Source organism: Lontra canadensis, unplaced genomic scaffold (genome assembly GCF_010015895.1).
Source record: "Lontra canadensis isolate GAN:19392208 unplaced genomic scaffold, GSC_riverotter_1.0 scaffold101, whole genome shotgun sequence".
In the NCBI taxonomy this organism is placed as follows: domain Eukaryota; kingdom Metazoa; phylum Chordata; class Mammalia; order Carnivora; family Mustelidae; genus Lontra; species Lontra canadensis.
Genome location: NW_022631095.1, coordinates 5,914,516 through 5,941,841, shown reverse-complemented (window position 1 = coordinate 5,941,841; position 27,326 = coordinate 5,914,516). Strand labels below are relative to the sequence as shown.

The 27,326-nt window shown below is 44.8% G+C and overlaps 1 protein-coding gene across 1 annotated transcript; it reads right to left on the bottom strand.

The window, feature by feature from the left end:
- Window positions 1-9,299: 9,299 nt before the first annotated feature.
- Window positions 9,300-26,401, bottom strand: POMK (protein O-mannose kinase). Its single transcript, XM_032838018.1, has 4 exons — window positions 26,355-26,401; window positions 22,835-22,980; window positions 21,561-21,863; window positions 9,300-10,097 (listed from the first exon to the last, which is right to left on the bottom strand). Exons 3-4 carry the CDS (start codon window positions 21,840-21,842, stop codon window positions 9,327-9,329), a joined length of 1,053 nt encoding a protein of 350 aa, XP_032693909.1. The 5' UTR covers window positions 21,843-21,863; window positions 22,835-22,980; window positions 26,355-26,401; the 3' UTR covers window positions 9,300-9,326.
- Window positions 26,402-27,326: the final 925 nt, after the last annotated feature.

Below are 27,326 nucleotides of genomic sequence, written 5' to 3'. Positions count from 1 at the left end.
TTACTCTTCTTGGACCTGAAGGCTTGTACCTTTTGACTAACATCTTCCATCTCCTCCCATGTCAACCCCAGCCACATACAAGTGAGATCATGCAGTATTCGTTGTTCTCTGCTGGCTGATTTCACTTGGCATAATGTCCTCTAGTTTCATCCCTGTTGTTACTGATGGTAGGATTTCCTTCTTCTCACAGGTTGAATAATGTTACATTAAATATAATATACATATATTACATATAATTTGTTACAGTTATAGTTATATATAGTCCTGTATGGTCATACATATATAAATATTCACACATACACATATCTTTTTTAACCATTAATCTGTCCATGGATGGGCAGCTAGATTGTTTCCATATCTTGGCTATTGTAACATTGCAGTAAACATGGGAGTACAGGTATCTCTTTGAGATACTGTTTTTGTTTCCTTCAGCTATAAACCCAGAAGTGGGATCCCTGGGTCATACGGTATTTCTGTTTTGATTTTATTTATTTATTTATTTAATTGAGAGAGAGTGCAGGGGCAGGGAGGGGCAGAAGGAAAGAATCTTTAGCAGGCTCTATGCTCAGGACAGGAACAAACATGGGGCTCAATCCCATGACCCTGAGCTCCACACCTGAGCAGAAATCAAGAGTCTGACACTTAACTGACTGAGCCACCCAGGTGCCCCTCTATTTTTAATTTTCTGAAGAACCCATGTACTGTTTTCCATAGTGGCAGCACCAATTTACATTCCCACCAACAGTGTACAAGAGTCCCCTTTCTTCCACATCCTCACCAACACATTTTATTTATTTCTACTGTCTGTTTTATAAAAACCATCCTGGGGTGCCTGGGTGGCTCAGTGGGTTAAAGACTCTGCCTTCGGCTCAGGTCATGATCCCAGGGTTCTGGGATCGAGTCCCGCATTGCGGGGGGGAAATCTCTGCTCAGCAGGGAGCCTGCTTCCCCCACCCCTCTCACTGCCTGCCTTTCTGCCTGCTTGTGATCTCTGTCTGTCAAATAAATAAATAAAATCTTTAAAAAAAACAAACAAACCATCCTAACAGTATAAAGTGATAATCTCATTGTGGTCTTGATTTGCATTTCCCTGATGATGAGTGATATTAAGCACCTTTTTATGTAGCCCTTGGTTGTTTTGTAAGTCTTCTTTGGAGAAATGTCTATTCAAGTCCTCTGCCCATTTAAAAATCTGATTATTTAATTTTTTGTTCATATATTTTGGATATTAACCCTTTATTTATTTTTTTAAAGATTTTATTTATTTATTTGACAGACAAAGATCACAAGTAGGAAAAGAGGCAGGCAGAGAGAGAGAGAGAGGAGGAAGCAGGCTCCCCGCTGAGCAGAGAGCCTGATGCGGGGCTGGATCCCAGGACCCTGGGATCATGACCTGAGCGGAAGGCAGAGGCTTTAACCCACTCAGCCACCCAGGCGCCCCATTAACCCTTTATTAAATATATGGTTTGCAAATATTTTTGCCCATTCTGTAGGTTGCCTTTACATTTTGTTTCCTTTGCTGCACAGAAACTTTTCAGTCTGATGTAGTTCCACTCATTTTTGTTTTTCTTGCCTGTGCTTTTGACATAATATTTTAAAAATCACTGCCAAGACCAATGTCAAGGAGCTTTGCCCCTGTCTTCCCCTCGGAGTCTTATGATTTCAAGTCTTACATTTAAATCTTAAATTCGCTTTGAGCTCATTTTCAAGAGTGATGTAAGACGGGGGGCAATTTCCATTCTTTAGCATGTGCCTGTCTGGTTTTCCCAACACTTTATTGACGAGACTCTCCTTTCCCCACTATGTATTCTTGGTGCCCTTGTCAAAGATTAGTTGACCATATAGGCTTTGGTTTCTATCTGGTCTTTCTATTCTGCTCCATTGATCTACACGTCTATTTTTATGCCAGTACCGTACTTTTTTAAACAAATTTTACACAGAGTTTGAAATCAGGAATTGTGATGCCTCCTCCTTTATTTCTCAAGATTGCTTTAGCTATTTGGGGTCCTTTGTGATTGCATATGAGTTTTAGGATTTTTTTTTTTCTATTTCTGTGAAGACTGCCATTGGACTTTTTATAAGAATTGCACTGAATCTCTGGATCACTTTGGACATTTTAACAATCTTCATTCTTTCACTCCATGAACACAGGGTATCTTTCAGTTGTGTCTTCCTCAATTTCTTTCATCAGCCTTATTATTTTCACCTCCTGGGTTAAATTTGTTTCTAAGTATCTCTTTGGTTTTGATGCTATCGTAAAAGGGATTATTTTCTTAATTTTCCCTTCTGAATTTGTTAGTGTGTAGAAGTGCGACTGAGAGTGACAGAAGCATCAACTCTGTGAAGGACAGTTGCTGGCATCTTGGTCTTCCCTGCATGTTTCTTTCCCTCCCATGAGGTTACTGTGGTTTCTGTGATGAGCTCCCATGAAGGAGCATAGTCTGTTCCAGGCTTCAGGCCCCAGGATAATTTTAGCTTCAAAAATGATAAGTTGGGGGTGCCTGGGTGGCTCAGTGGGTTAAGCCGCTGCCTTCAGCTCAGGTCATGATCTCGGGGTCCTGGGATCGAGCCCCGCATCGGGCTCTCTGCTCAGCAGGGAGCCTGCTTCCTCCTCTCTCTCTTCCAGCCTCTCTGCCTGCTTGTGATCTCTCTCTATCAAATAAATAAATAAAATCTTTAAAAAAAAATGATAAGTTGGATAAGTGTCCAGACCAAGAAAATTAAGGCAAACCTTCATAATGCAGTATGTCAACACTATAAAGAAGTTCTTGAATGATGTGCAAAACACAGCAAATACAAGCCATTTTTAAGCCTTAAAAATGTGTTAAATGTTTACAAAAGACAGTGAAGTACTGTTATAACATGTAGACCATGTGCCTGTGAACGTGAAGGTTGTGTAAAATGTGTAAAAAAAGAAGACACTGTTAATCTGTTTAATAAAGAAACAGAAAGGGGGCACCTGGCTGGCTCAGTTGGTAGAGCATGCGATTCTTGATCTCGGGTTCATGAGTTCAAGGCCAATGTGGAATGTAGAGCTTACAGAAAAGGAAGAAAGGAGAAAGGAAGGAAGGAAGGAAAGGAGGGAGGAAGGGAGGGAGGGAGGGAGGAAGGAAGGAAGGAAGGAAGGCAGGCAAAACATATTGAAAATAATGTACATTCCAATCACAGAAGAAATTGCAGAAGAAATGAAAATGACTTACATTTTGATATGGATTTATACAACACAGATGACAATAAACTGATTACTATATTAAAATCAGTTTGAAAAATGGAATTCTGGCCAAATTTTGACTTTAAGCCTTTTACAAAGAACAAAAACAAAACAAAATAAAACCAAACTCAACACTGCTAAATCCTAATGACGAACTTGGAATAGCCTATAGAAAATATGCAAAATTTATACATGGACAGTATAAATTGTATATGATATTTGAATGATTATAAAACTTTCATCCAGGATTTACTTATAATAAAGTTCAGAGTAGCATATATTAAAATGAAATGAATCTTGAATGCCAAAATGAACATGAAGCATCATATTGCAGTTAGTGGGAATTATCTAGAGTAGACTACCTAATAGCAAACTAGCCCGAAAAGCAAAATGGAAAATGTGGGTATGCTTGCAAGAAGGTGTGCTGTTAACTCGTGGAGTTTTGGGTGCAGAGCCAGAAATTTCAGTGGGAGGTAAGCTTCTTCTTTGGGGTACAGTTTCCCTAGAAAGAAATCTTCCAGTCTCCTGATTGGTGTCACAGTAATAGGCCTGGCTGTGAGCATGGCAGGGAAGGACTTTGTGGGGTGGAGTGGAAAATGCGGGTTGAGGCCTCTTACCATTCTTTCTGTAGAGTTTCAGGAAATCCCTCCATTTTCATGATTGAATCTTACCCCCAACATATGTTACATCTGGGGTTCCCATTTAGCTCTTTAGTTCCTTCTCCTACAAATTGTCTTTTTTTCCTGTGGAACATAGAGAGGCGGTATCCTGACTATACATCAGGTTTGTGAAGGCAGTCGGGAGTCTAACTCTTCTGTATAGGAACTTTCAACCAAACCTTGTGGCTCTCAGCCCACTCCTTACTCTCACCTTCCAAGGAACTTGGCCTCTCCAATTTTAGAGCTTTACAGAATTCTGAGTAACAAATGGTCTTGCTTCATGTTTGGCTTAATGTTTATATCTTTTTATTTCTTTTCTGCCATTCTAACTTGGTTTCAGAAGGAAGCAGAGATAAATGTGTGTGATCCATCGATGGTTAAACACATGATAAACATGATAAAACCCAATGGTCTACTTTTTTTTTTAAAGTAATCTCTACACCCGATGTGGGGCTTAACCTCACAACCCCAAGATCAATAGTTACATGCTCTAACAACTGAGTCAGCCAGGCACCCCCAACGGTCTTTTTTTTTTTTTAAGATTTTATTTATTTAGGGGTCGCTGGGTGGCTCAGTGGGTTAAGCCTCTGCCTTCAGCTCAGGTCACAATCTCAGGGTCCTGGGATCAAGCCCTGCATCAGGCTCTTTGCTCAGCAGGGAGCCTGCTTACCCCTCTCTCTGCCTGCCTGCATATTTGTGATCTCTCTCTGTCAAAAAAAAAAAAAAAAAGATTTCATTTATTTGAGAGAGAGAGAGAGGGAGAGCACAAGCAGGTTGGGGTGGGGGCAGAAGCACAAGCAGACTCCCTGCTGAGCATGGAGCCCAATGTGGGACTTAATCTCACAACCCTGAGATCATGACCTGAACCCAAATCAAGAACCATCTAGATGTCGGAATAGAGCTGTGCCCCACCTGAAAGTTTTAAATGATAATCTGCAAGGACAAAGTCAATTTATTTGCTTTTAGGGGAATATACCACACACATACTGTATGCCTGTGTTTTATGATCCATAATATATGGTCCCTTTATGTAATTGAACTCTATTAACCCAGTAGTGATGGAGTGAATCCTGACATAATTCTGTAAATACTAGTCCTTAAATAATCCAGGAAAAGAAATTATGAAATCCCTATTGGAGGGACCTGATGAATGCCTGATAAAAGCCTATTCTGACAACAAAATAAGTCAAAATTAAGCCTCAAAAATTTACTCATAAGAAAATTCTAGCACCTGAAACAGTTGGATTTGATTTTTGACAATTTATGATGACTTTCTTCAGTCTCTAAGAATCCATTTAAAAGGTTAATAACAATTGTCAGGCTAAAGGGAAAAAAAAGGAAAGAACACAGTCTAGCATAGGCTACAGTTTACATATTACACATATGGTTTTTACGCTTTAAGGAAAAAAAATAAACCCAAGATAAAGGGTTTATCTTGAGCTTCACAGTTGAGGTCCAGAGTTCCAGTTCTCTTCAGCTGCCTATTTCCAAATTTCTGAATCCAACCTTGGCAATGACCCTGCAGGTATAAGAACTTCTGGTTGCTGGCACTGCCTTGAAGAATCTCGAGGGTCAGAGGTGATCCTGGAGCCCAAGAACACTCTGGGGGATCTCCACAGTCACAGGCTAGTCCTGTCCACTCATGATAGAAGAGAACAGCAACGACAACAACAAACTGGAAACACAGTGCTGTTTTCGTAGGCACTAGGTCCCTTTCAGAGGTGAAAGTGAGTACTGTGCCTTACCCATGCGAGATACTCCATAATCGATCACATGGACTTGGGAGTGAATGAATCAAATTTTCTTTCCAGAGGAGTTAATTTCAGGTAGCAAAACTCTGACTCGTGCTTACGGTATAAATAAAAACACTACACTTGGACGCAGTGTTCTTGCTGACTTCCTTCTTCGGAGTTCTGATTCCAAACAACATTGTCGCGCTCCAAAAAATCCAAGTTATTTCCTTCATTTTGTTGACCCTCGCAGAAGATTACAAAGGGGTAGGAAAGCATGGTTTCACATTTTAAATTACTCTTAAATGATCAAAACTCGGGCGAGAATAGTGACTACTGAAATTGAGTGATGTTTGTTTTTAAAATAAAGGTCGGGGGGAAACCACCAGGACCTTTCTGCAGAGAGCTGCAGAGATTTCCACCTCGCTCCCATCCCCACGTGCCTCCCTTGAAAACAGCCCCGCGTTCTGTCTCTGCCGAATCACTAACAGTCACTGCATGCCACCAGATGTTTGGAATGTTCGTGGCCTCACATGACATGAGAAAGCCCATTATAAACCACAGGGTGGTGGTGATTGCAACAGGTAAGCAGGGAGAGAGCACTGAATCCTTGGCTGCGCTTTGAGAATGGCTCACTTCAGCAACCTCCTCTCCTGGTCACACGTCTGTGGAGCGCCAGGCAGCAAGCTGACTGGGCCATGAACTCCCATCGAGGCTTTAGCTAGGCTTGCTCTTAGGATTTTGCAGTTCTTTGGGTACTGAATTATGTCTGAGCACAAGCTAATGACTGAACCCTGACAGACCAGGTTCTGGTTGGCATCTGGCCCCGGCATGATGAAGCATCTGAGAGAACTTAAGAGAAGTATGTGGAGGAAATGGTTCCCACCAACTCTCTCATTTTAGAGATCAGGTAGTCTGAGGGCACACAACGAATCAGAGGCAGGGCTGGGATTAGAACCCTGGTCTTCTGGCCCTAACACACACCGTGCTGTTTATTTTAGCTCTACTGTCAATATTTCAAAACAAATTTGTTTAAACTGATGGTTTTGCTCCAATGCAAAGTCCAAAAGCTAAGAAAATCCCTCAAACAAGAATTATATCCTGGATAGGGTAATAAAACCAATAACTCTACACAATAACCACCTACATCAAGTGAAGAGTCATAACGGATACACAGCCTTGGCACAGACATGGGTTTTTTCCCCTCAGCTTTATTGAGATACAAATTCACATAGCATAAAGTTTGTCCTATTATACAATTCAGTTACTTAATATATTGAGTTCTACAACCATCACTATATAATTTCAAAACATTTTCATTGCCCCCAAAAGAAACTCTGTACTCATTAGCAAGTACTCCCCATTCCTCCCCCCTAACCCCCTGCCAGCCCCTGGCAACCACTCATCTACTTTCTATTTGTATGCATTTGTCTGTTCTGGACATTTCCTAGAAATGGAAGCATACAACGTGTGGTCCTCTGTGACTGGCTTCCTTCAATTAGAATGTTCCCAAACTCCAACCATGTGGGAGTGAGCATGTATCAGTACGCCATTCTGCTTTACGGCTGAGTAAGACCTTACTGTATGGATATACCACATTTTCTTTATGCATTCACCGGATGATGAACATTTGGGTTATTTCCATCTTTCGTCTATTATGAATGATCATGTACAAGATTTTGTGTAGACATGTTTTCAGCTGTCTTGGGTGAATACTTGGAGTGAATTCCTGGGTCATGGCAATTCTATTTTTAACTTTTATTTAATTTTTATTTTTTAAATTTCTTTTCAGTGTTCCAGAATTCATAGTTTATGCACCACACCCAGTGCTCCATGCGATACGTGCCCTCCATAATACCCACCACCAGGCTATATTTTTTTAACTTTTTGAGGAAGTGCCAGACTGTTTCCCAAAGCAACTGCACCAGAAGACATTTCTACCAGAGTGTTCCAATTCTCCACATCCTCGACAACCCTTGTTATCATCCATCCTCTTGATTCCAGCATCCTGACTGCTGTGGGAAAGTTTTTTTTTTTTTTAATTTTTTTAAAGATTTTATTTATTTATTTGACAGAGAGAGATCACAAGTAGACAGAGAGGCAGGCAGAGAGAAAGAGAGAGGGAAGCAGGCTCCCTGCTGAGCAGAGAGCCCGACGCGGGACTCGATCCCAGGACCCTGAGATCATGGCCTGAGCCAAAGGCAGCGGCTTAACCCACTGAGCCACCCAGGCGCCCCCATGTGGGAAAGTTTTTAATAGCAAAAACTGACCTTTAAAATACTCTAGGGAATTATATTCTCTGCTCAGCCATATGACCCAATCAGCCCCAAAAGTGGTAGACTAGGACATAATACTAATTTTGCTGCCCTATCCTACTGCCCGTGGTACCCTCCCTAACAGTTAAGGAGAGTGGCTCTCAAAATGTAGTCCCAAGACCAGCAGCACCAGTCAGAAATGCAAAGTCTCAGATTCTGTCCCAGACCTACTGAGTCAGAGCCTCTGGGGTGGGGCCCAGCTCTTGCTTCTGGTGATTCCGACACCTGCTCAAGTTTAAGGGAAGGCAGCGTCTATTGCCGGGCACCTCTGCCCCTCAATGTCAGCTTTAACCACCTTATTGGTGGTAATTAATACACACCAAGTCCATCATCCTCTGCAAATGAGGATGATAGTGACCAAGAAAGAACTTTCTAAAGGATTCCATTATGCAACTCAAGTGGAAGGGTTTGACACTTTCCAGTAACGAGTGATTTTTTTTTTTTTAAGATTTTATTTATTTGACAGACAAAGAACACAAGTAGGCAGAGAGGCAGGCAGAGAGAGAGAGAGAGAAGCAGGCTCTGCACTGAGCAGAGAGCCCGATGCGGGGCTCAATCCCAGGACCCTGGGATCATGACCTGAGCCGAAGGCAGAGGCTTTAACCCACTGAGCCACCCAGGCGCCCCATGAGTGATATTTTTGATATAAATTGTTCTAATAATTAACTTTGGACACAGAAAACTGAGCTGGAAGGTAAACAGGAATTTCATAAGCACCATCCAAGGCAGGAACACGGATATAATTTCCCTCGTACTTGCTGTCCTAAATATTCCTTGTCCATTCAAAACTTCAAGGAGCCTGCTATCACAGTTCTCCTTTAGGTTTTTGGAAAGAGGATGGCATAAGAATTTCACATTCATTAAAATAAACATTTAAACAATCATTTAAAATACTAAAGACGGCCTCATCAACACCATGTGAAACATCACAAATACTCCTGTGACCCTGAATTTGGGAACTGAATTATGTCTGGTCATGTTGACCACCACCTAAAAACATGAGGAAAACAATTCTTTGGAAAACTACTGCATGTTTCTTTCATATCCATTTAAAAACCTTTTCTATATACATTTCTTACACGCCTCCAGATTCAGTAATTAGGGCAAGAGAAGCCTCTTTGTAGCTAATTTTTGTTACTTCCTTCAGCTGTGGCTAGATTCCTGCTTCTCTCCTCTTCCGCTGGGCTGGGAGTGATCGCATGAGAGAGGGAGGCTGGACTTCAGCCAAACCCAGTGTGCCTGCAGCAACTTCTGCCCCTGTCCCCGGGGGGTGAACACCACTCACGGGTGCACGTGGACGCAGAGGAAGGACCACACAGCTGAACAGCAAAAACCTCACCATCAGAGCAAGATTTGCTGCATCTCTTCCATTTGTTCCCTAAAGCCCATCCTTCACTGATAGGACGGGTTTCTAGAGCATTTCTCTTGTCTGGGACACCATGGTATCTCTGAGTAAATTCAAAACCTTCTTGTAAGTGTCGAGAATATCCTGAGCTGTTGGTCGTTCCGCCGGCGTCTGGCTCTTACAGGCTTTATGAATATCAAACAAATGAAACCGGACCATATCACTCCCTTCAACATGCCCCAAAAGGAAGCTAGAGACGTCTGGAATCTTCCAGATGTCGATCTTCTCATCATAGGAGGGCATGAGGTCATCGTCAAAAGGTGTGTCTTCCCCATAGGGCCACAGTTGCTCTGGAGCCACGAAGTCCCCATGCAGCTCCCGGTGGCCACACTTCACCAACGTCCCGGAGCTGTGGTTCACCAGGGGCAAGGCGTCCAGGTCGTTCACCACGAGGCTGAAGTTACTGGTCAGCAGATACTGTGACAGCGTCTTGGGCAGGTCGTTGGAGTCGCACATGACGCGTGTGCCCAGGGGGCTGTCGTGCAAATAGTTGATGATGCTGACGTAGTCCACGGCCAGCTGCAGCCTGCGCTGCCACGTGTTCAGGTTCTGGTACTTGGAAAGGTTCAGTGTTGCTTCCAGATTGCTCAAGGAGCCCAAGGGGTGATATTCGGTAAGGATAGTGTTGTCGTCCTCACAGAAGCCGAGCAGGGTGACCACGTGTTTACTCTGCAGACCTTTCAGCATCTCCAGCCCATGCAGGAAATCCTCTTTCATCTCCAGCCGGGAGAGCTGGGAGAGCGCCACTTTACGCTCCTTCCACTCAGACAGAAAGACCTGAAACAAAGCCACAGAAAACCATCAACCCTGAAAACCGTCACCTGTATCAGAGAGCCAGAAACCCCCAACGAGCGCCAGAGGTGGTACAGAGAATGCAGAAACAAGGAGACAGAGACCCAGTCCCGGAGAAGCGCTCAGTCTGGTTACGAAGGCTCACCGATGAGCAAACACGGGCACCCAGTGCAGAAGGCAGGATAGGCCCGGGATGGACTCGGGTGAGGGTGCCGGAAGGCTCCTGGGAGTTGGTCTAGAGGATGACTGGGGTTGGCCCGGCAGATGTGGAGAATGGGAAGTGCATCCCTGGGAGAGGGGCCTGGAGGATAAAGGCATGGAGTGAAAAACTGACCGGAAGCTCCAAACACCTGCAGCACAAATGGATGGGGGGGAGGGGAGACGACTAGAAAAGTGGTAAGTCAAGCCCAGCCAGCCCATCACACATCACACCACCACCTGCTTAGCTCAAAGGTAGCAAAGTACATCACAAACAGGAGTCGTTCTCGGTCAGGACAAGAGTTTTTGTTTTTGTTTTTAAGATTTTATTTATTTGGGGTGCCTGGGTGGCTCAGTGGGTTAAAGCCTCTGCCTTTGGCTCAGGACATGATCCCAGGGTTCTGGGATCGAGTCCCACATCGGACTCTGCTCAGCAGGGAGCCTGCTTACCCCTCTCTCTGTCTCCCTCTCTGCCTACTTGTGATCTCCATCTGTCAAATAAATAAATAAAATCTTTTTATTTTTAAGATTTTATTTATTTATTTGACAGAGAGAGAGAGCACAAGTAAGCAGAGCAGCAGGCAGTGGGAGAGAGAGAAACAGGCTCTTTGCTCAGCAGGGAGCCCCATGCAGGGCCCGACCCCATAACCCTGGAATCATGACCTGAGCCAAAGGCAGCTGCTTAACCAACTGAGCCACCAAGGCGCCCCAGGACAACAGTTTTAAGTGGGGTGTGGTTCTGTATTCCTTCAGCTGTAAGAGCAGAAGCAAAAGTGCCCCGCAGACTCTAGACCAGACCCCCCACCGAGTGCCTGAACAGGACACCTTAAACTCCCCATTTCTGCTAGCTAGGAAAGGGTTGCAGGAAGGACTGTAATGAAGAACTTCTGACCTCCTGCTTCAATCTCCAAAGGGAAGGCATTAAGACTGCGGAAGAGAAGACAGGCTCAGAAGTGAGGGTAGGGAGGACTGGCTGCCCTAGGCTGCGTGTGCCGCCTGCGGGCTGTTTCTCTGTGCTGCTACTTACTCACTGCTAAAACATAGCTTATGGTTTTTGGAACCAATGTGGAGTATTTATCAAGTGCCTGTAACATCAAATCCAAGATCTATTAAGGCAATAATCTGAAAGAGATAAAAAGCTCCAGGAATAAAAATCTGGCACTACTTACAAAAGCATAAACTGGAACTTACCCATCCATCAGAATGGAGGGCAAGAATGGCAAGATCACTCAGAATAGTGCAATGTGGTCAACAAAAATGCATATATTGACCGAGTTTTCACAGAGTCTTCACAGATAACAGTAATGTCACAAATGAAAAAGGATATAAAATTTCCTTTATGTTACTGTTCTAACTGCATATAACAAGACAAAATTACATGGAAATCAAAGGAAACAGGCTAATGTTTCTCTTCATATATTCTCTTCATATGGTAAGATTCTAGGTGATTTTTTTTCTTTATGCCTTTCAGTATTTTCCAACTTTTCCAGAATCAATGTATATGATTTCACATTTAAAAACAATTTTTTTTTAAATTTTATTTATTTATTTGACAGACAGAGATCACAAGTAGGCAGAGAGGCAGGCACAGAGAGAGAAGAGAAAGCAGGCTCCCCGCCAAGCAGAGAGCCCAACACGGGGCTTGATCCCAAGACCCCAGGATCATGACCCGAGCTGAAGGCAGAGGCTTTAACCCACTGAGCCACCCAGGTGCCCCTAAAAACACTTTTTAAAAGAACTCAAAAATATATCAAATTGAGGTAAGTTAAAGACCTGTGAGATTTCTTTGGGATCTGACAGGGGAAATTCATTAGTGGAAAAACCCAGATACCCACAGTTGACCTTTAATATTTAAAAGAGAAATCTTTTAAGACCTTTTCAAAAACCCCAAATTGAGAAATTTCACTATGGATTATAGTTTATTATTTTTAAAAAGATTTTATTTATTTGAGAGAAAGAGAAAGCAAGGGACAGAGCACAAGCGGAGGGGGCAGGGCAGAGGGAGAGGAAGAAGCAGATGACCCACGAGCGACATGCAATGTGTGGCACGGGGCTCAATCCAAGGCCCCCGAGATCATCACCTGAGCCGAAAGGCAGACGATTAACCCACTGAGCCACCCAGGTGCCCCTGGATCATAATTTCTTTTTTTTTTTTTTTTAAGATTTTTATTTATTTATTTGACAGAGAGAGATCACAAGTAGACGGAGAGGCAGGCAGAGAGAGAGAGAGGGAAGTAGGCTCCCTGCTGAGCAGAGAGCCGGATGTGGGACTCGATCCCAGGACCCTGAGATCATGACCTGAGCCGAAGGCAACGGCCTAACCCACTGAGCCACCCAGGCGCCCTGGATCATAATTTCTATTAAAAAGTCATTTTGCAACCATGAGAGACTGTGGACTCTGGGAAACAAACTGAGGGTTTTAGAGGGGAGAGGGGTGGGGGGGATGGGTGAGCCTGGTGGTGGGTATTAAGGAGGGCACAGATTGCAGGGAGCACTGGGTGTTCTACACAAACAATGAATCATGGAAGACCACATCAAAAACTAATGATATACTGTATGGTGACATACATAATAAAGTAAAATTTTAAAAAATAGCAATAAAAAAGTCCTTTTGCTTGTATGTCTAAAACTAATATAATACTGTGTTAGTTATATTTGAAAAATTTTTTTTAAAGATTTTATTTATTTATTTGACAGACAGAGATCACAAATAGGCAGAGAGAGAGCGATGGGGAAGCAGGCTCCCTGCTGAGCAAAGAGCCTGACACAGGGCTCGATCCCAGGACCCTAGGATCATGACCTGAGCCGAAGGCAGAGGCTTTAACCCACTGAGCCACCCAGGTGCCCCTTTTGTGGAACACATTTTCCCCATAGACCTGAGTTAACACTGAATCTGACACTGGACTTCAACACAAAAATTGTGTTTTTTGTTGAAAGCCATCACTTCCTTAGACCCACCTCCTCATGGTGCCCACCAGCAATGGCAGGTGGCTTTGGTATCATAGGCCCATTTTTCACATAAAAACAAGTGATCACTCTAGGGAAGCTGCTACAATTTATTGATACATACATTTATTCAACAAGAAGTGGTGGGAGAAGCTCAACAACAGGCCTCATGAATCCTCCTGAACTCCTGTTTATGTTGAATTTTTGTGCCTCAGATAAATGAAAGATTATTAAATACTATTTATTATTAAATAGTATTAGTCTTTGGGATCACTCTCAAATACCTGAAACTTTCAAAGTTAAATATTTGCAAGTCAGGTATTGCTTAAGAATCATTTCTCAGCATCTCTAACTCAGTTGCTTTGTAACACTTTCTAAAACTCTTAGACCAGTTTTACCTTTTTTAAGAAAATTATAAAATTAATCAAGAATATTCTTCTTGGGGGACGCCTGGGTGGCTCAGTTCGTTGGACGACTGCTTTCGGCTCAGGTCATGATCCCGGAGTCCCGGGATCGAGTCCCGCATCGGGCTCCCAGCTCCACGGGGAGTCTGCTTCTCCCTCTGACCTTCTCCTCGCTCATGCTCTCTCTCACTGCCTCTCTCTCAAATAAATAAAATCTTAAAAAAAAAAAAGAAAAAAGAAACAAGAAACACTTCTAAAAAAAAAAAAAAAGAATATTCTTCTTGGCAAAAATTCAAATGCAGGAGGAGATTTCCTTCCCCTGCTTTTACTCCCCAACCCAAAGAAAGCTGTTAAGTGGTGTGTAATCTCCCAGACCTTTCTGTGTGCTCTCATACATGTTAATGTATGCTTTACAAATAGCATTTGAGACTGGGGTGACATAAAGTAAGATTATAACATACATATCACACTGCAACTTTTTTTTCATTTAACTGGTACCTCAGACTTTCCTGTCTGTATATATACAGGTATAAGTCCTTTGTTTAAAGCTGCATAACATTTCACAGTTTGGGTATATTACTCATGCTAGTGAGGTTTTGCAGATGATCATTTCTTTCTTTAAAGTATAATACAATAAAAATTCATGAGATTTGTCATGGAAGGAATCAGATCATGAGGCTCTTTCTCTATAATAGAGAAATTATATGCAGGTCTATAATATTTAGTATGATTTTATGTGAACTGTTACCTGATGAACATTTAAATTATTTCCCCTTCTTTTCTTATTAACAACAGTGCTACAATAAATAACCTTATATTCACAACTCTGCATGTCGGCAAGCATTTCTACAAGCTGGGTAAGTAGACGGGTAACTGAAGAATACGGACTCTATCACAACCCTCCAAAGTCTGTGCCACCGTGCACTCTCTCCACTCTTACATGAACGAATCCTAGGTTCTACAGCCTTAACCGCACTAGATGTTATCAATCTTTGTACTCTGTACCAACCTGATGATGAAAACATTTTACTGTTCCAGCTCATTTGTATTTTCTGACACTGAGCACTTTTCGTCTTTGTTGGCATTTCTGTAGGTCTTCTGTGGAAAGTATGTTCGTTGCCTTTATCCAATTTTCTGTAGGGCTGTTTTACGCTTATTAATTTCTGGGCACTCCTTATGTATTATCCATGTGACGTTTTATTATATAAATGTAAAGGATACATTTTAGAAAATAGTTTATGTGGTCTTTTGTAGTAAAAAAATTAACTGTTATGTAGTCAAATCTGTCCTCATAAATTTAATAAGTATTTATGATAATAAAAAAAAAGAAATTGGGGCACCTGACTGGCTCAGTTGGTAGAGTGTGCAGCTGTTGATCTTGGGGTTGTAGGTTCAAGTCCCATGTTGGGTGTAAAGATTACTTTAATATAAAATCTTTAAAAAACAAAACAGGGAGGCACCTGGGTGTCTCAGTCAGTTAAACATCTGCCTTTGGCTCAGGTCATGATGCCAACATCCTGGGATCAAGTCCCAATCAGGCTCTCTGCTCAGCAGGGAGTCTGTGTCTCCCTCTCCCTCTTTTTTCTGCTCATGCACTCTCTCTCTGAAATAAATAAAACCTTAAAAGAACAACAACAACAAAAAACCCAAAAAATGAAATAAATCCCTGCCCCTATGAATTTACATTGTAGTGCAAGAGGCAGACAATAAAGAAAATAAACAGGATATATATAAAGTATACATAAATGTGCTTTGAAGAAAAATTAAGCAGGGAAGGGTTTAAATTTTAAATAGGGTTAGAGAAGGCTCTCACTGGGGTAACATTTGAGCAAGAACCTGAAAGAGGTAGAGGAATGAGCCACACGCTACCTGCGCGGAACTACATCCCAGGCAGAAAGAATAGCAAGGGCAAAGGCCCTGGGGTGACAGAATGACCATAGACTGCCAGGTCAGTAAGGCCAGGGTGGCTGGAGTGGAATGAGCAAAGGGGAATGGAGCAGGAATAAGGCTGGAAGAGGGTACAGACCTTCTAAAGCCTGTAAGCTGGTAAAAGGACTCTGGCTTTTACTTAAGAGACACAGAGAGCCACTGGAGGATTTTGGACAGAGGAGAGATGCTCTTTGACTTAGAATTTAATAGCAGTATTCTGGCTGTTGTTCTGTAAACAGACTGAAGAGATGGGAGGGGACTAGCGTGGAAGCAGAGAGCCCACCTGGGAAGCTACCGAAATAATCCAGCTACGAAGCTTGGATGGGCGGAGGGAGGACGGGAGATGGGTAGAAGTCTGAGGAATGGTCAAATCCTGGATCTCCACTGAGTGCAGAGACAATAGAACTTGCTAATGGATTCAACATGGATGTGAAAAAAAGAGAGAAGTCAGGATGCTTCTTCCCAGGTCAGGGGCCTGGCACCTGGGCCCACAGAGCTATCATTAACCTCAACAGGGAAGAATAAATGAAAAGGAGGATGAGGGGATGGTCTGGGACACATTCAGTGTGAAAGCCTTTCTGACATCCAAGTGGAGATGTGGGGTAGGCAGCTGTAAAAAAGAGTCTGGGGAGTTCAGGGCAGAGGTCTTAGCTATAGATAAAGGCAAGAGGCTGAAGACATCCAGGGAAGGAGTGAGCATACATGAATGACCCAAGGTTAAAAGGGATGAGGAGGCAGACCTTGCAAAAGGAACTGAGAAGTGAACACTATTATTTCATACTCTAAATATACAACTCAGGGGCACCTGGGTGGCTCAGTCGCTTGAGGGTCTGACTCTTGACTTTGGCTCAGGTCATGATCTCAGGGTTGTGGGACTGAGCCCCTTGTGGGTCAGTGTGGAGCCTGCTTAAGATTCTCTCTCTCCGGGTGCCTGGGTGGCTCAGTGGGTTAAGCCGCTGCCTTCGGCTCAGGTCATGATCTCAGAGTGCTGGGATCGAGTCCCACATCGGGCTCTCTGCTCAGCAGGGAGCCTGCTTCCCTCTCTCTCTCTGCCTGCCTCTCTGTCTACTTGTGATCTCTCTCTGTAAAATAAATAAATAAAATCTTTAAAAAAAAAAAAAAAGATTCTCTCTCTCCCTCTGTCCTGCCCCCACCTCACTTGTGGGCACACTCCAATGTGCCCTCTCTCTAAATAAAAATAAATAAATATATATATACACAATTCAGGTAACATCTGTTTTCCAGACAGCCCAGAGCATTAAACATAGATCATGTAAGATCCTTCCAAATGGGGGTGTCTGGGTGGCTCAGTGGGTTAAAGCCTCTGCCTTCGGCTCAGGTCATGATCCCAGCGTCCTGGGATCGAGTCCCACATCGGGCTCCTTGCTCGGTGGGGAGCCTGCTTCTCCCTCTGCCTCTGCCTGCCACTCTGTCTGCCTGTGCGCGCTTGCGCTCTGTCAAATTAAAAAAAAAAAAAAAAGAAAAGAAATCTAAAAAACTTTTTAAATAAATAAATAAATAAATAAAACTTAATAAAAAGATACACATGACATGGACATTGGGGAGGGTATGTGCTATGGTGAGTGCCGTGAAATGTGTAAGTCTGAGAATTCACACACCTGTACCCCTGGAGCAAATAATACATTATATGTTAATTTTAAAAATGTAAAAAAAAAAAAAAGATACACATGAAATAAAATTCACTGGAAAAAAAAATCTAAAAGGGATAAATCTCCCACTGTTATCCTCAGAGAATAAGATCAGAGATGGGGAGGACAAGAGGTAGAAGGGAACAGTTTACTTTGTACTTCACCTCCTTCTGTAAATTTGAATTGAATGTACTGTTTTTACAATGAAAGAAAATTAAAGAAAAAGAATGGGTCAATCTACCTTTCAGTCAAACTGGGATTGCTCCAGGCAATCGCAAACACAAACCACAAATAGAGTCTGGGGAAAGAGAGCATTGGCCACACGCTCCCCCTAGGAGCAAAATCACTTCTGGTGGAGAACTGCTGACTTAGGGGCAAGATAGGGAACAGAAGGCAGCAAGAGGGATAATTAGGAATGGCCCGTGAGGGAGTAGGAAAACTATAAAGAGGTGGCGGCACAGAGAGCCAGAGGCACAAGGACAGAGGAGCCAACTGTATCAAAGGCTGCAGAAAAGATCAAGGAAGACAGAGAAATGACCAACCCAGGGTTTGCAGGTCTCTGGATAAGGGCAGTTTCTCTGCAGGAGGGTGTTTGGAAGCCATCCCGGCAGAAGACAAGTGAATGGGAGGAGAGAAGTAGGGACAGAGCTCTGGCAATTTCATTACAGAGGAAAGAGAACGTGCATAGAGCTTCCGAGGAAGAGGGAATTGGGGAAAGGGATTTCTGTGAGAAAGGGTGTGTGTTTGTGTGCCAGTCAGAATGACCCTCAGAGTAGGGAAGACTGAGGGTGCAGGAGAGAGTGGACAGCTTCCGGGAGAGACATCATGAGAAGTCATGACACCTGAGCTGGAGGGCTTACAGGTCAGGTGACTGAAGATGAAGAAATTTTGTTTGGGAAGCTCCTGTTTCCATAACAACTTATGCAACAAGACCATGAACTAAGGCAAGGGGGAAGGAAAACTCGTAGAAGGAACATGATAGGACCGCTGGGCTGTGGTGAGAGCAGGGCTGAGGTTTGTGGTCGCGCATGAAACCACAGGGCTGTGGGACCTCTCTACCTCCAGGGCAACTGCTCGAATGCAGATGCACAGCTGGGGTCAACCAGGTTCGGGGCTCCCCAGCCAGGCACGATATGTTTGCACAAGACTGACTTTGAGGCTAAGAGCCACAGAGTCCCTGCTGTTGGGTCAGTGTGAGACCCAGTGCAACCACCATGGGATCAACACACAGGTCCCAATAAACTGAGGAAATTACTGAAGCAAGGGCGCTGGGAGAGGAGGTGGTCAGTGAGCAGGATGCCAAGAACTCTGGTTACAGAAATTCCTACTGAGGAAGCTTATGCCTTCAGCTTAGGGTGCGGAGTGTTGCCCGCGTGGAGGAGCTGGTTCCAGTGATGGGAAACACGTTACATGCAGCGAGTTGTTCCAATAAGTGACTATGCAAAGGAATAAGAGGCTTCCCTGTGCTGGGATCCCCATGTGTCCCGGGCCCCAGGGCTCAAGGTGGGGGGACGGACGAGACTCATCACTGATGATGCAAATATCCAGTGCACAAAATACTCTTGCCCTGAGGGCAAATTTCAACCAAAGACAAAAGAAAATCAATGTAATGGCCTTACAGTCCTATTTCACTTTAATAAACAAAGCTACATTACTCAGAGTTATTATCCACATTTCTAAACCTCATATTCGCATGGGCATGATTTGTAGGGCATCCCCCAAATCCAATCTGTCCTCAAACAACAACAATTCGCCACCATCAAAGCTACCTACTGAAGGGGTGCCTGGATAGGGCAGTAGGTTAAGCATTGGACTCTTGGTTTTAACTCAGATCATGATCTCAGGGTCATGGGATTGAGCCCTGTGTTGGGCTCCACACTCAATACGGAGTCTGCTTAAAAGACTCTCTCTCTCTCCCTCTTTCTGCTCCTCCCCCTGCTATTCCTCTCTCAAGTAAATAAATAAATAGTTTAAGAAGGAAAAAAAAAAGCTATCTACCCAAAAATATATCCTTCAAGGTAAAGAGCAATTCTGAAAAAGAAGTCCAAAAATGACCTGAGCAGTAACCTGGAAACAAGTGGGCGGCCAGCCCCTCCAGGTCATGAAGAAGACAGAAATCAACCGGGCCTAAGTCCTCTTCTCTACCCACATCGCCCCCTGGTGTGTTCTTCACATCCTAATGCTTTCAGCATCATCCCAGATATATATTCCCACCCATTGCCCCAGACCCTAATGCTAGACTTGTATATCCAACCTTCACATTCACTCACTGCCTTAACATGTTCACCTCATACACACAAAATCTGTTCTTCCATTCTTCCCTGCTCAGGTAATGACAGCACTACTCTTCTTGTTGCCTGGACCTAGAACCTTGTGGTCACCCTCTCCCTCACTTACACCCCAGAAGTGATCTAATAGGAAACTCTACTGGGGGTGCCTGGGTGGCTCAATGGGTTAAGCCTCTGCCTTTGGCTTCAGGTCATGATCCCAGGGTCCTGGGATCGAGCCTCGCCACGGGCTCTCTGCTCAGTGGGGAGCCTGCTTCCCAACCCCCTGCCTGCTGCTCTGCCTTGTGATCTCTCTGTCAAATAAATAAAATCTTAAAAAACAAAAAAAAAAAAGGAAATCCTACTGGCTCTGCCTTTAAGACATGACCAGAATCCATTGATTTCTTACTAGGTTCACTGCTAACACCCTTGTCCAGCTGTGACCATCTCTCCCCTGCAAGACCCATCCAGTCTTCCATCCTCACCAACACCTCAGCCTCCTTTCCACACATACAACACATTCTACCTCTACTCAAATTGCTCCAGTGGCTCTCCTGGTCCCACCAAACCTCACATGCTCTGGCCACCACTTGGCTTTCCTCTGACTTTATGTGCTACCTCCCTTCTCATCCTGCCCTCTGGTGACACTGGCTCATTCCAGGTCCCTGAACAACCAGGCATGTTCCATCTTCGGACTCTGCTGGTACCCATCTTTCTTACTAGAACATATTTTCCCCAGATAGCCACAGGGCTCACTCTCAGATCATTCTGACCACCTAGAGTAGTGAGCCGTGGCTCCTTCCTCACCCTGCTGTCTTCCCAGCACATGTCATTAACATATTTTATTGAGCATCTATTTCTTATTCATTGTCTCATCCCCCAACTAGAAAGCTTCAACAGGCTCTGTTTTATTCATTGCCACAGCTCCAGCACCTACAATAAATGAATAAATCTTTTTTTTTTTTTTAATAAATCTTTTTTAAAAAGTTACCTTGTTCTATGGTTTTACTTTGCATAAATTCCATTCCCTTTTCCCGGACTTCTTCCTTCAAGAGGTCTCCTTTCTGGGGCACCAGGGTGGCTCAGTTGCTTAAGGGTCTACCCATGATCCCAGGGCCTGGGATCAAGCCCAGCCCCTCACTGGGCTCTCGGCTCAGTGGGGAGCCTGCTTCTCCCTCTCCTCCCCACTTGTGATCTCTCTTGCTATCACTATTCTCTCAGGTAAGTAAATAAAATCTTTAAAAAAAAGTCTCCTTTCCACATTCATGGTGCACTGGTCTCCCCAAACAAAAGCCAGCTGTCCATGTGGATGCATTTTCTGTTCCCTCTCCCTCCTGCCAGTCCCTCAATATATCCTCACAAAGGAGCTCTGTGCAACAATCCTTCTCTGACCTCTAGAGGCATCAGTGGGCCTTAGCTCCCACAGAACCAATAAGGCACCAGGTGCAGCCAGGCAACACACTGGTTGCCTACAGACAACAGCTTTTGAGGCATCTGAATTCACCCCTTTGGTTTCTCTTTTTAACATAAAAAAAAAATTTTTAATAAAAAAACTTTTAAAAAGTCAATATAATCCCATGCCAGGGCTTGAAAAATAAGAATTAAAAAAAACTGCCCATAATCTTTTTACCATAGCACAATTTCTATCGTTTCTGTATTTTTCTACATAAGCACATTAATTTTGCAGTTGAAAATCATGTATTATGCAGTTTTGCATTTTGCTTTTTTCACTTATCCTCATAAGATTTTTTTTCCTGCTGCTACACAGGGTTCCTAAACACACTTAATGGCTGCAGAATATTCTATCAAGTGGCTAGCCCATAATTAACTATATCCAATAGTTTTTATTACTGGTTTTCTATTGCTATAAATAACAAAGCAAAATACTCCTTGATGCATTTAGCTTTTTTCCCTTCCATTGGATTAGGATAAAGTCCCAGATGTGAGATCACTGAGCTCAAAGGCAGAAATATTTTGAGGACCCTTCACACATAATGCCAATTTGCCATCCTGAAAGGTCACCCCATTAACACTCAGATGTAAGCCAGCACTCACTCTCTTCACGGCTCCTTCCCCGACACGCTTCAGCTGCCTCACTTCTGTCCTCAGCTCCTCGCAGGACAGCCACGGTGAACAGTTTTTCATCTGTCCCATTCTGAAATGTCCGTGGGGACAGTGGGTGGAGCCCGGAGTGGAGTGGGGAGGGGCGATGAAAAACCAGTCAAGGCAGAGGTAGAGAAGAGCATTCATGAGAGCCATGGAGAGCAGCAGCCCCACGGCTGGGGGCACCGCTCTGCGGGGAAGGCCTCTGCTGCTGTCCTGGGCTTTCCCGTCCATGCTGCTAACCTCTGCAGGTTCCTGCGATGTGACACCAAACAAGAAGTAATCATGAAGGTGTCTGAGTGACAAGGGGTTAAAAGAAGGCACAGCCTCTTAGTCCTCTTATGCCCAAGGATCCTGCATGCCTTCGGGTCCTTGGGAGGATTAAAGAAGGTATCCCGTACTAGGTTCATTCTAAATGCTCAGTGTCAGCTGTTCGCACAATCAGTGTCTTAGTATCAGCTCGTCTGGATTCCACCAGGAGGAAGGTGTTTGTGTGTGTCTGACTTTGTGTCCCTCCCACAGGAGTGAGCAAAATGAAAGCAAGCCGCACTTGTTAGTCCAGTGGGGCCAGGACAGATGGACAGAGGAGAGCAGCCAAGATCAGATACGGTGGGGGTGAGGGCAAGAATGCTGACAGCCTCCTGAACCAGCTAAGGAATTGGGATAATCCGTGGAAGATACTAAAAAGCTCCCTAACATTTGTAAGAAGCAAGGCTCCTCTTCAGCAGGCGTGACAGATGTGTCGGGGTGGAAGAGATGGTGGTGGGGAGACTGGGTCAAGGGCTCCGGCAGTCGTGTGGGGTCTGAGCTGAGAAGCATGCGAGCTGGAGTAACAGTCGTGAGAACGGAGTGAGGGCGACGCGCAGGTGACCCTTGCACCAGGCACCACCGAGAAGGCTGGACACTCAGTGGCTCAGCTCTAGCGCTGGTGCCGGTGGGAGGCTTACGGTGGAGGTGGGCATTCCTGCCGAGTTGTGCGGTGGCGGAGGGGCTAGGACGGGAGAGGGCCGGAAGGACCCTGGAGGTCAGGTGCTTGACACTCAGGGTGCCTGAGGCAGAAGCTACGTGTGAACCAGAGTGGAAGCGTGTCGATATTTTGATTAGGATGATGGGCAGGCATAACGGTGTGCTCTCTTAGTGTCAGTACTGGGATGTGTTGGGGACACTAGTGACAGAACTGACCCTGTGCTTCCTGTGTCTGAAATGACTGTGACATGAAGGGTTACCTTCCAGGAGCGCCTTCGTTCTCCCAGCTCAGGCCTCCACCCAGACACCTGGGTCACTCAGTGTCCTGACTGGTCCCAGGCATGGGTTTGAAAACACTCTGCCACGAAGTACCAAAAAGGAGGTTTGCTGAAGGAAAACTGCAACTCTGCACAGAGACAAACGGCAACAGTTCAGATGGTCTTCTCCTGGGGCCCTCCTAGGGTCTGGGCGTCCCCCTCCAGCCCCAGGATGGAGAGCAGCCGCAGGAAGTCCTCTGACAGCCTGGTGGCCATCGTGGCACCCTGCCAGCTGGTCTGAGTTCAGAGTCCGCACCGCCCCGTCCCCACCGCCCCGTCCCCACCCCCCTACCCCCCCCACCCCTGCGCTCCCTTAACCTCCATCACCAAACTCCAACCACTTATTCACTCCACGTTCATGAAGCCGTTTCCCCATGCTCAACCCCACTCTAGGCCCTGGGGATCTGTGAGTAAATACACAGATATGGTTCCTGTCCTCTTGGACCTTAGGGAGAAACCAGTGGAGGAGAGAGACAATAAATAAGAAACAAAAAATCTTCTCCTTGTATACTGTGATGAGCTTTTAAGGATAGAGACTAGCAGAGAGGAAATCCCTGGATGAAGCAGTCCTAGAACACCTCTCCGAGGATTCGCACCGAGACCAGAGGCCTGACAGGCGACAGCCATGAAGAAAATCTGAAGACAGCTCTTTCATACCTTCTCCTGGAGAGAGTCAGGCCACCCACCATTCACAGCACTGGGACAACACACCCATCAAGCCGGGTGCAAGGTTCACAGAAAACAGCATTTCTCCTAAGTTCACACTGCAGCTATAAAGACTTTAAAGCTTTAAGGACTATCTATGCTTACTATCTCCAACACTCCCCCTCTTCCTCTAGAACCCAAGGCTACTCCACCCACAGTGACCAAATCGCCAGGACCTCACTACTGCTGAACACAGCAGTCAGTTCACGGGCTTGACCGCTCAGTGGCATCTGGCATGACTGATGACTCCCTTCTCCTTGAAATGCCTTTGTGACCTGGTTCCCAGGGAGGTGCACTCTGGTGGCTCTTCTTGCCTTTGTCTACAGACTGCTGGAGAGCCCGAGGTTTGGACAGACTTCTGCACTCATGCCCTGGGTGCTCTTATCCAGACTCGGGCTCCCTGTCCCCACCTGCTGACAGCCCCAGTCCCGCTAACTTGACATCTCTACTAGGATGTCCCAACGGACAATTCAAAATACTACTTCTTCTCGACAGTAAAATGACAAATAACTCAATTTGGAAATGGGCAAAGGACTTGAACAGACATTTATCTAGAAAAGACAGGCAGATAGCCAACAGGCACGTTGACTTTATTAGTCATCAGGAAAATGCAAATCAAAACACAATGAGATCCCGCCTCATCCCCAACAGGATGGCTGTCGCCAAAGAGTCAGGCAAGAACGAGTGTAGACGAAGATGTGAAAATAGAACCCTTATACATTGCTGGTGGCAATATAAAATGATGCAGCCTCTGTGGAAAAGAGAGTCTCGAAATTCCTCGAAAGGTTGAATATGGAGTTAGCCATACAAATCCATCGCTCGGTATATGCCCAAGGGAACTGACAACGTACATTCGCATGAACCCTAGTCACTAGTACATGAATGTTCACAGCAGCACTACTCCTAACAGCCAAATAGTAGAAATAACCTGAAGTCCATACATGGTCAAATAAAATTGCCATAACTAGACATGGAGTATTAATCACCCACAAAAAGAAATAAAGCACTAATACCTGCTGTAACATGGATGAAACTCGAAAACTTGATGCTAAGTGAGATTAAGGCAGATACAAGAGGTCCTGTATTGTAGGACTGTATTATATGAAATGTACGTACAGGCACATCCATACAAACAGAAAGCAGGTTAGTGACTGCTAGGGGCTGAGTGAAAGGGGAAATGGGGAGTGGCCGCTAATGGCACAGGATTTCTTTTTGGATGAAAACGTTCTGGAATTAGTGGAGATTGCACAACCTTGTGAATATACTAAAAATCAATGAATGGTACACTTTAAAGAGCAAACTTAATGGTATGTGAATTTTATCTCAACGTGAACAGATAACTAAAATGCTTCCCAAACACAATGTCTGCCCCCTCCCTACAAATCTGCTGTTTTCAGCGTTCAGACCCTCAACACTCGACTGCTCTGTTCTTCCAGTGACCCAGCCCCAGTGACCCCCACCAAGGGTCAGCAGAGCAACACTGCTTTCTCTGAGCAAGACATTTTAGAAGTAATGGATGGTTCCAAACCCCCATATAGTTCTTCCTAATTAATTTTTTTAAAATGCTGCTGTGCAAATCCCCATTGTGATTACGAGCTGTCCACCAAACCCTGGCTCTACCGCACTGTTCCAGCCTCACTCAAGTCTCCGCCTTTTCTTGACCTAGTGCCACCTGCTCACCTGCCCCTCAGTTTTCCCAGCTGTGCCTGTTGGGGCTGTGATGGCTGTTCGCTCACCTTTCCCACAAAGACTCAGGGCCCGTGTCTTTCTCTCTGGCCCATTCCCTCCTGTCTTCAGGGCCTTTGACTAAAACTATGATGAATTTTCCCATTCAGCCCTCACGGTCTCATGGGATTCCTCTATTGGTACCTGATTCTTAGAAGGTGCTCTTACAGAAATGAATAAAACCACCGTCATCTCTCTTCTACAACATTCAAAAAGACCAAGTGTGTCTCAACTCAGACCTCAGGTCAAGAAACAGCACTTTTTTCTGTAAAGGGCCAGATGGTAAATATTAGGGTTAGGGGCAAAAGGTGAAATCCAGTGACAACTGCATCACGTGACTTGTGGGGCACCAAGAGGCAGTGTAAAGCCATGACAGGCCACAAACTCTCTGTCACTGTCATTCAGGTCTGTCACCTGGGTGTGAAAGCCGCCCCCTACATTACAGAAACAATGAGCGTGGCTGTGTTTGAATAAAACTTTACATACGGACAATGAAATTTGAATTTCAGAAAGTTTTCATGTGTCACATAAGATTATTTCTCTTCTGATTCCCCCCCCAGCGTTTCAAAAGGTACAAAGCATTCTTAGCTCACAGGTCATACAAACGCAGGTGGCAGGCAGAGGCTGGCTGAGTCCCGCACTGGGTGGTGCTATTCTTGTGGGTCTGTTGCAGACTAGCCTTCCATCCTGCGCCTTCCCTCTGTATAATCTTGCTCACGTGCATGGAGATGGCACTGGTCTCCAAGTCTCTACAGTGGCCTGGGTATTTCTCCTACACTTCACTCAGCTGGTTTGTCAAGGCCTGGGATGTCCAGAACTTAACTCTGTCCTCTGCCCCTCCTCCAGGGTTCCCTCACTGTCACAAGCATACAATGCCCACTTGCTCAAGTCACAAAACAGGTTCCACCCTCCCCCAACCTCCAAACCGACCAATCACCATGCACAGTCAATTCTTTCACTCAAACCTCTCCCAGCTCTGCTCACTTTTCCCCTTCCCCTGCCACCCCTGGTCTAAGTCTCCAGCAACTCTTACCCGGGCTTCTGCAAAGCTTCCTGCAGGAACACCCACTTCCTTCTCTTTTCCAGTCCATTCTCCACACAGCAAATAGATACTTTATTCCTTCCTGAAATGTTTCAAGCACAGAAAAAACTAAAAAGTAAGATCATGAACACCCCTCCAGCTTTGTCAAGTAACGGTGCATCACAAGATCTTTCTTAAAGAAATAAAGAAAGAAATAAAGAATAAAGAAATAAAATATTATATATATAGTTGAAGCCCCTTTGGACCCCTCCAGGTCCTATTCTGCTCCCTCCCAAGAAGGAACCACCATCCACAAGCTGATGTCCCAGGACCTGCAGCAGCAGCAGCATCTAAGAACTTCTGAGAAATCTGAGTTCTGGAATCCTCTCTCCAAATCTCCTGAACCAGAAACTCTCAGGTGAAATCCTCTCTCCAAATCTCCTGAACCCAGAAATCTCTGTTTTAACAAGTCTTCTAGTGGATTCGGATGCACACTAAAGCCCAAGAACCACTGGTGTATAGAATTTCCACACACACTTTTTATTTTCACCACCAGTTTGTGCCTATAAATAACAACGCATAACGTATCGATGTTTACACACTGTATACAAGTAGCTGTACTGTATCCATTCTTCGTAACTTGCTTTTTTAAAAGCCCAACTTTAGGGGCGCCTGGGTGGCTCAGTGGGTTAAAGTCTCTGCCTTCGGCTCAGGTCGTGATCTCAGGGTCCTGGGATCAAGCCCCACATTGGGCTCTCTGCTCAGTAGGGAGCCTGCTTCCCGCCCCCCCACCTCTCTGCCTGCCTCTCTGCCTACTTGTGATCTCTCTCTGTCAAATAAATAAATAAAATCTTAAAAAAGGGCGCCTGGGTGGCTCAGTGGGTTAAAGCCTCTGCCTTCGGCTCAGGTCATGATCTCAGGGTCCTGGATCAAGCCCCACATTGGGCTCTCTGCTCAGTAGGGAGCCTGCTTCTCCCTCTCTCT

Excerpts from the sequence above, each read along its gene's own strand:
- POMK (XM_032838018.1), bottom strand. The coding sequence starts at position 21,842 with ATGGACGGGAAAGCCCAGGACAGCAGCAGAGGCCTTCCCCGCAGAGCG. Across the intron at positions 10,098-21,560 it reads GGGAAGGAGCCGTGAAGAGA|GTCTTTCTGTCTGAGTGGAA; the intron begins GTGAGTGCTGGC and ends GCTTTGTTTCAG.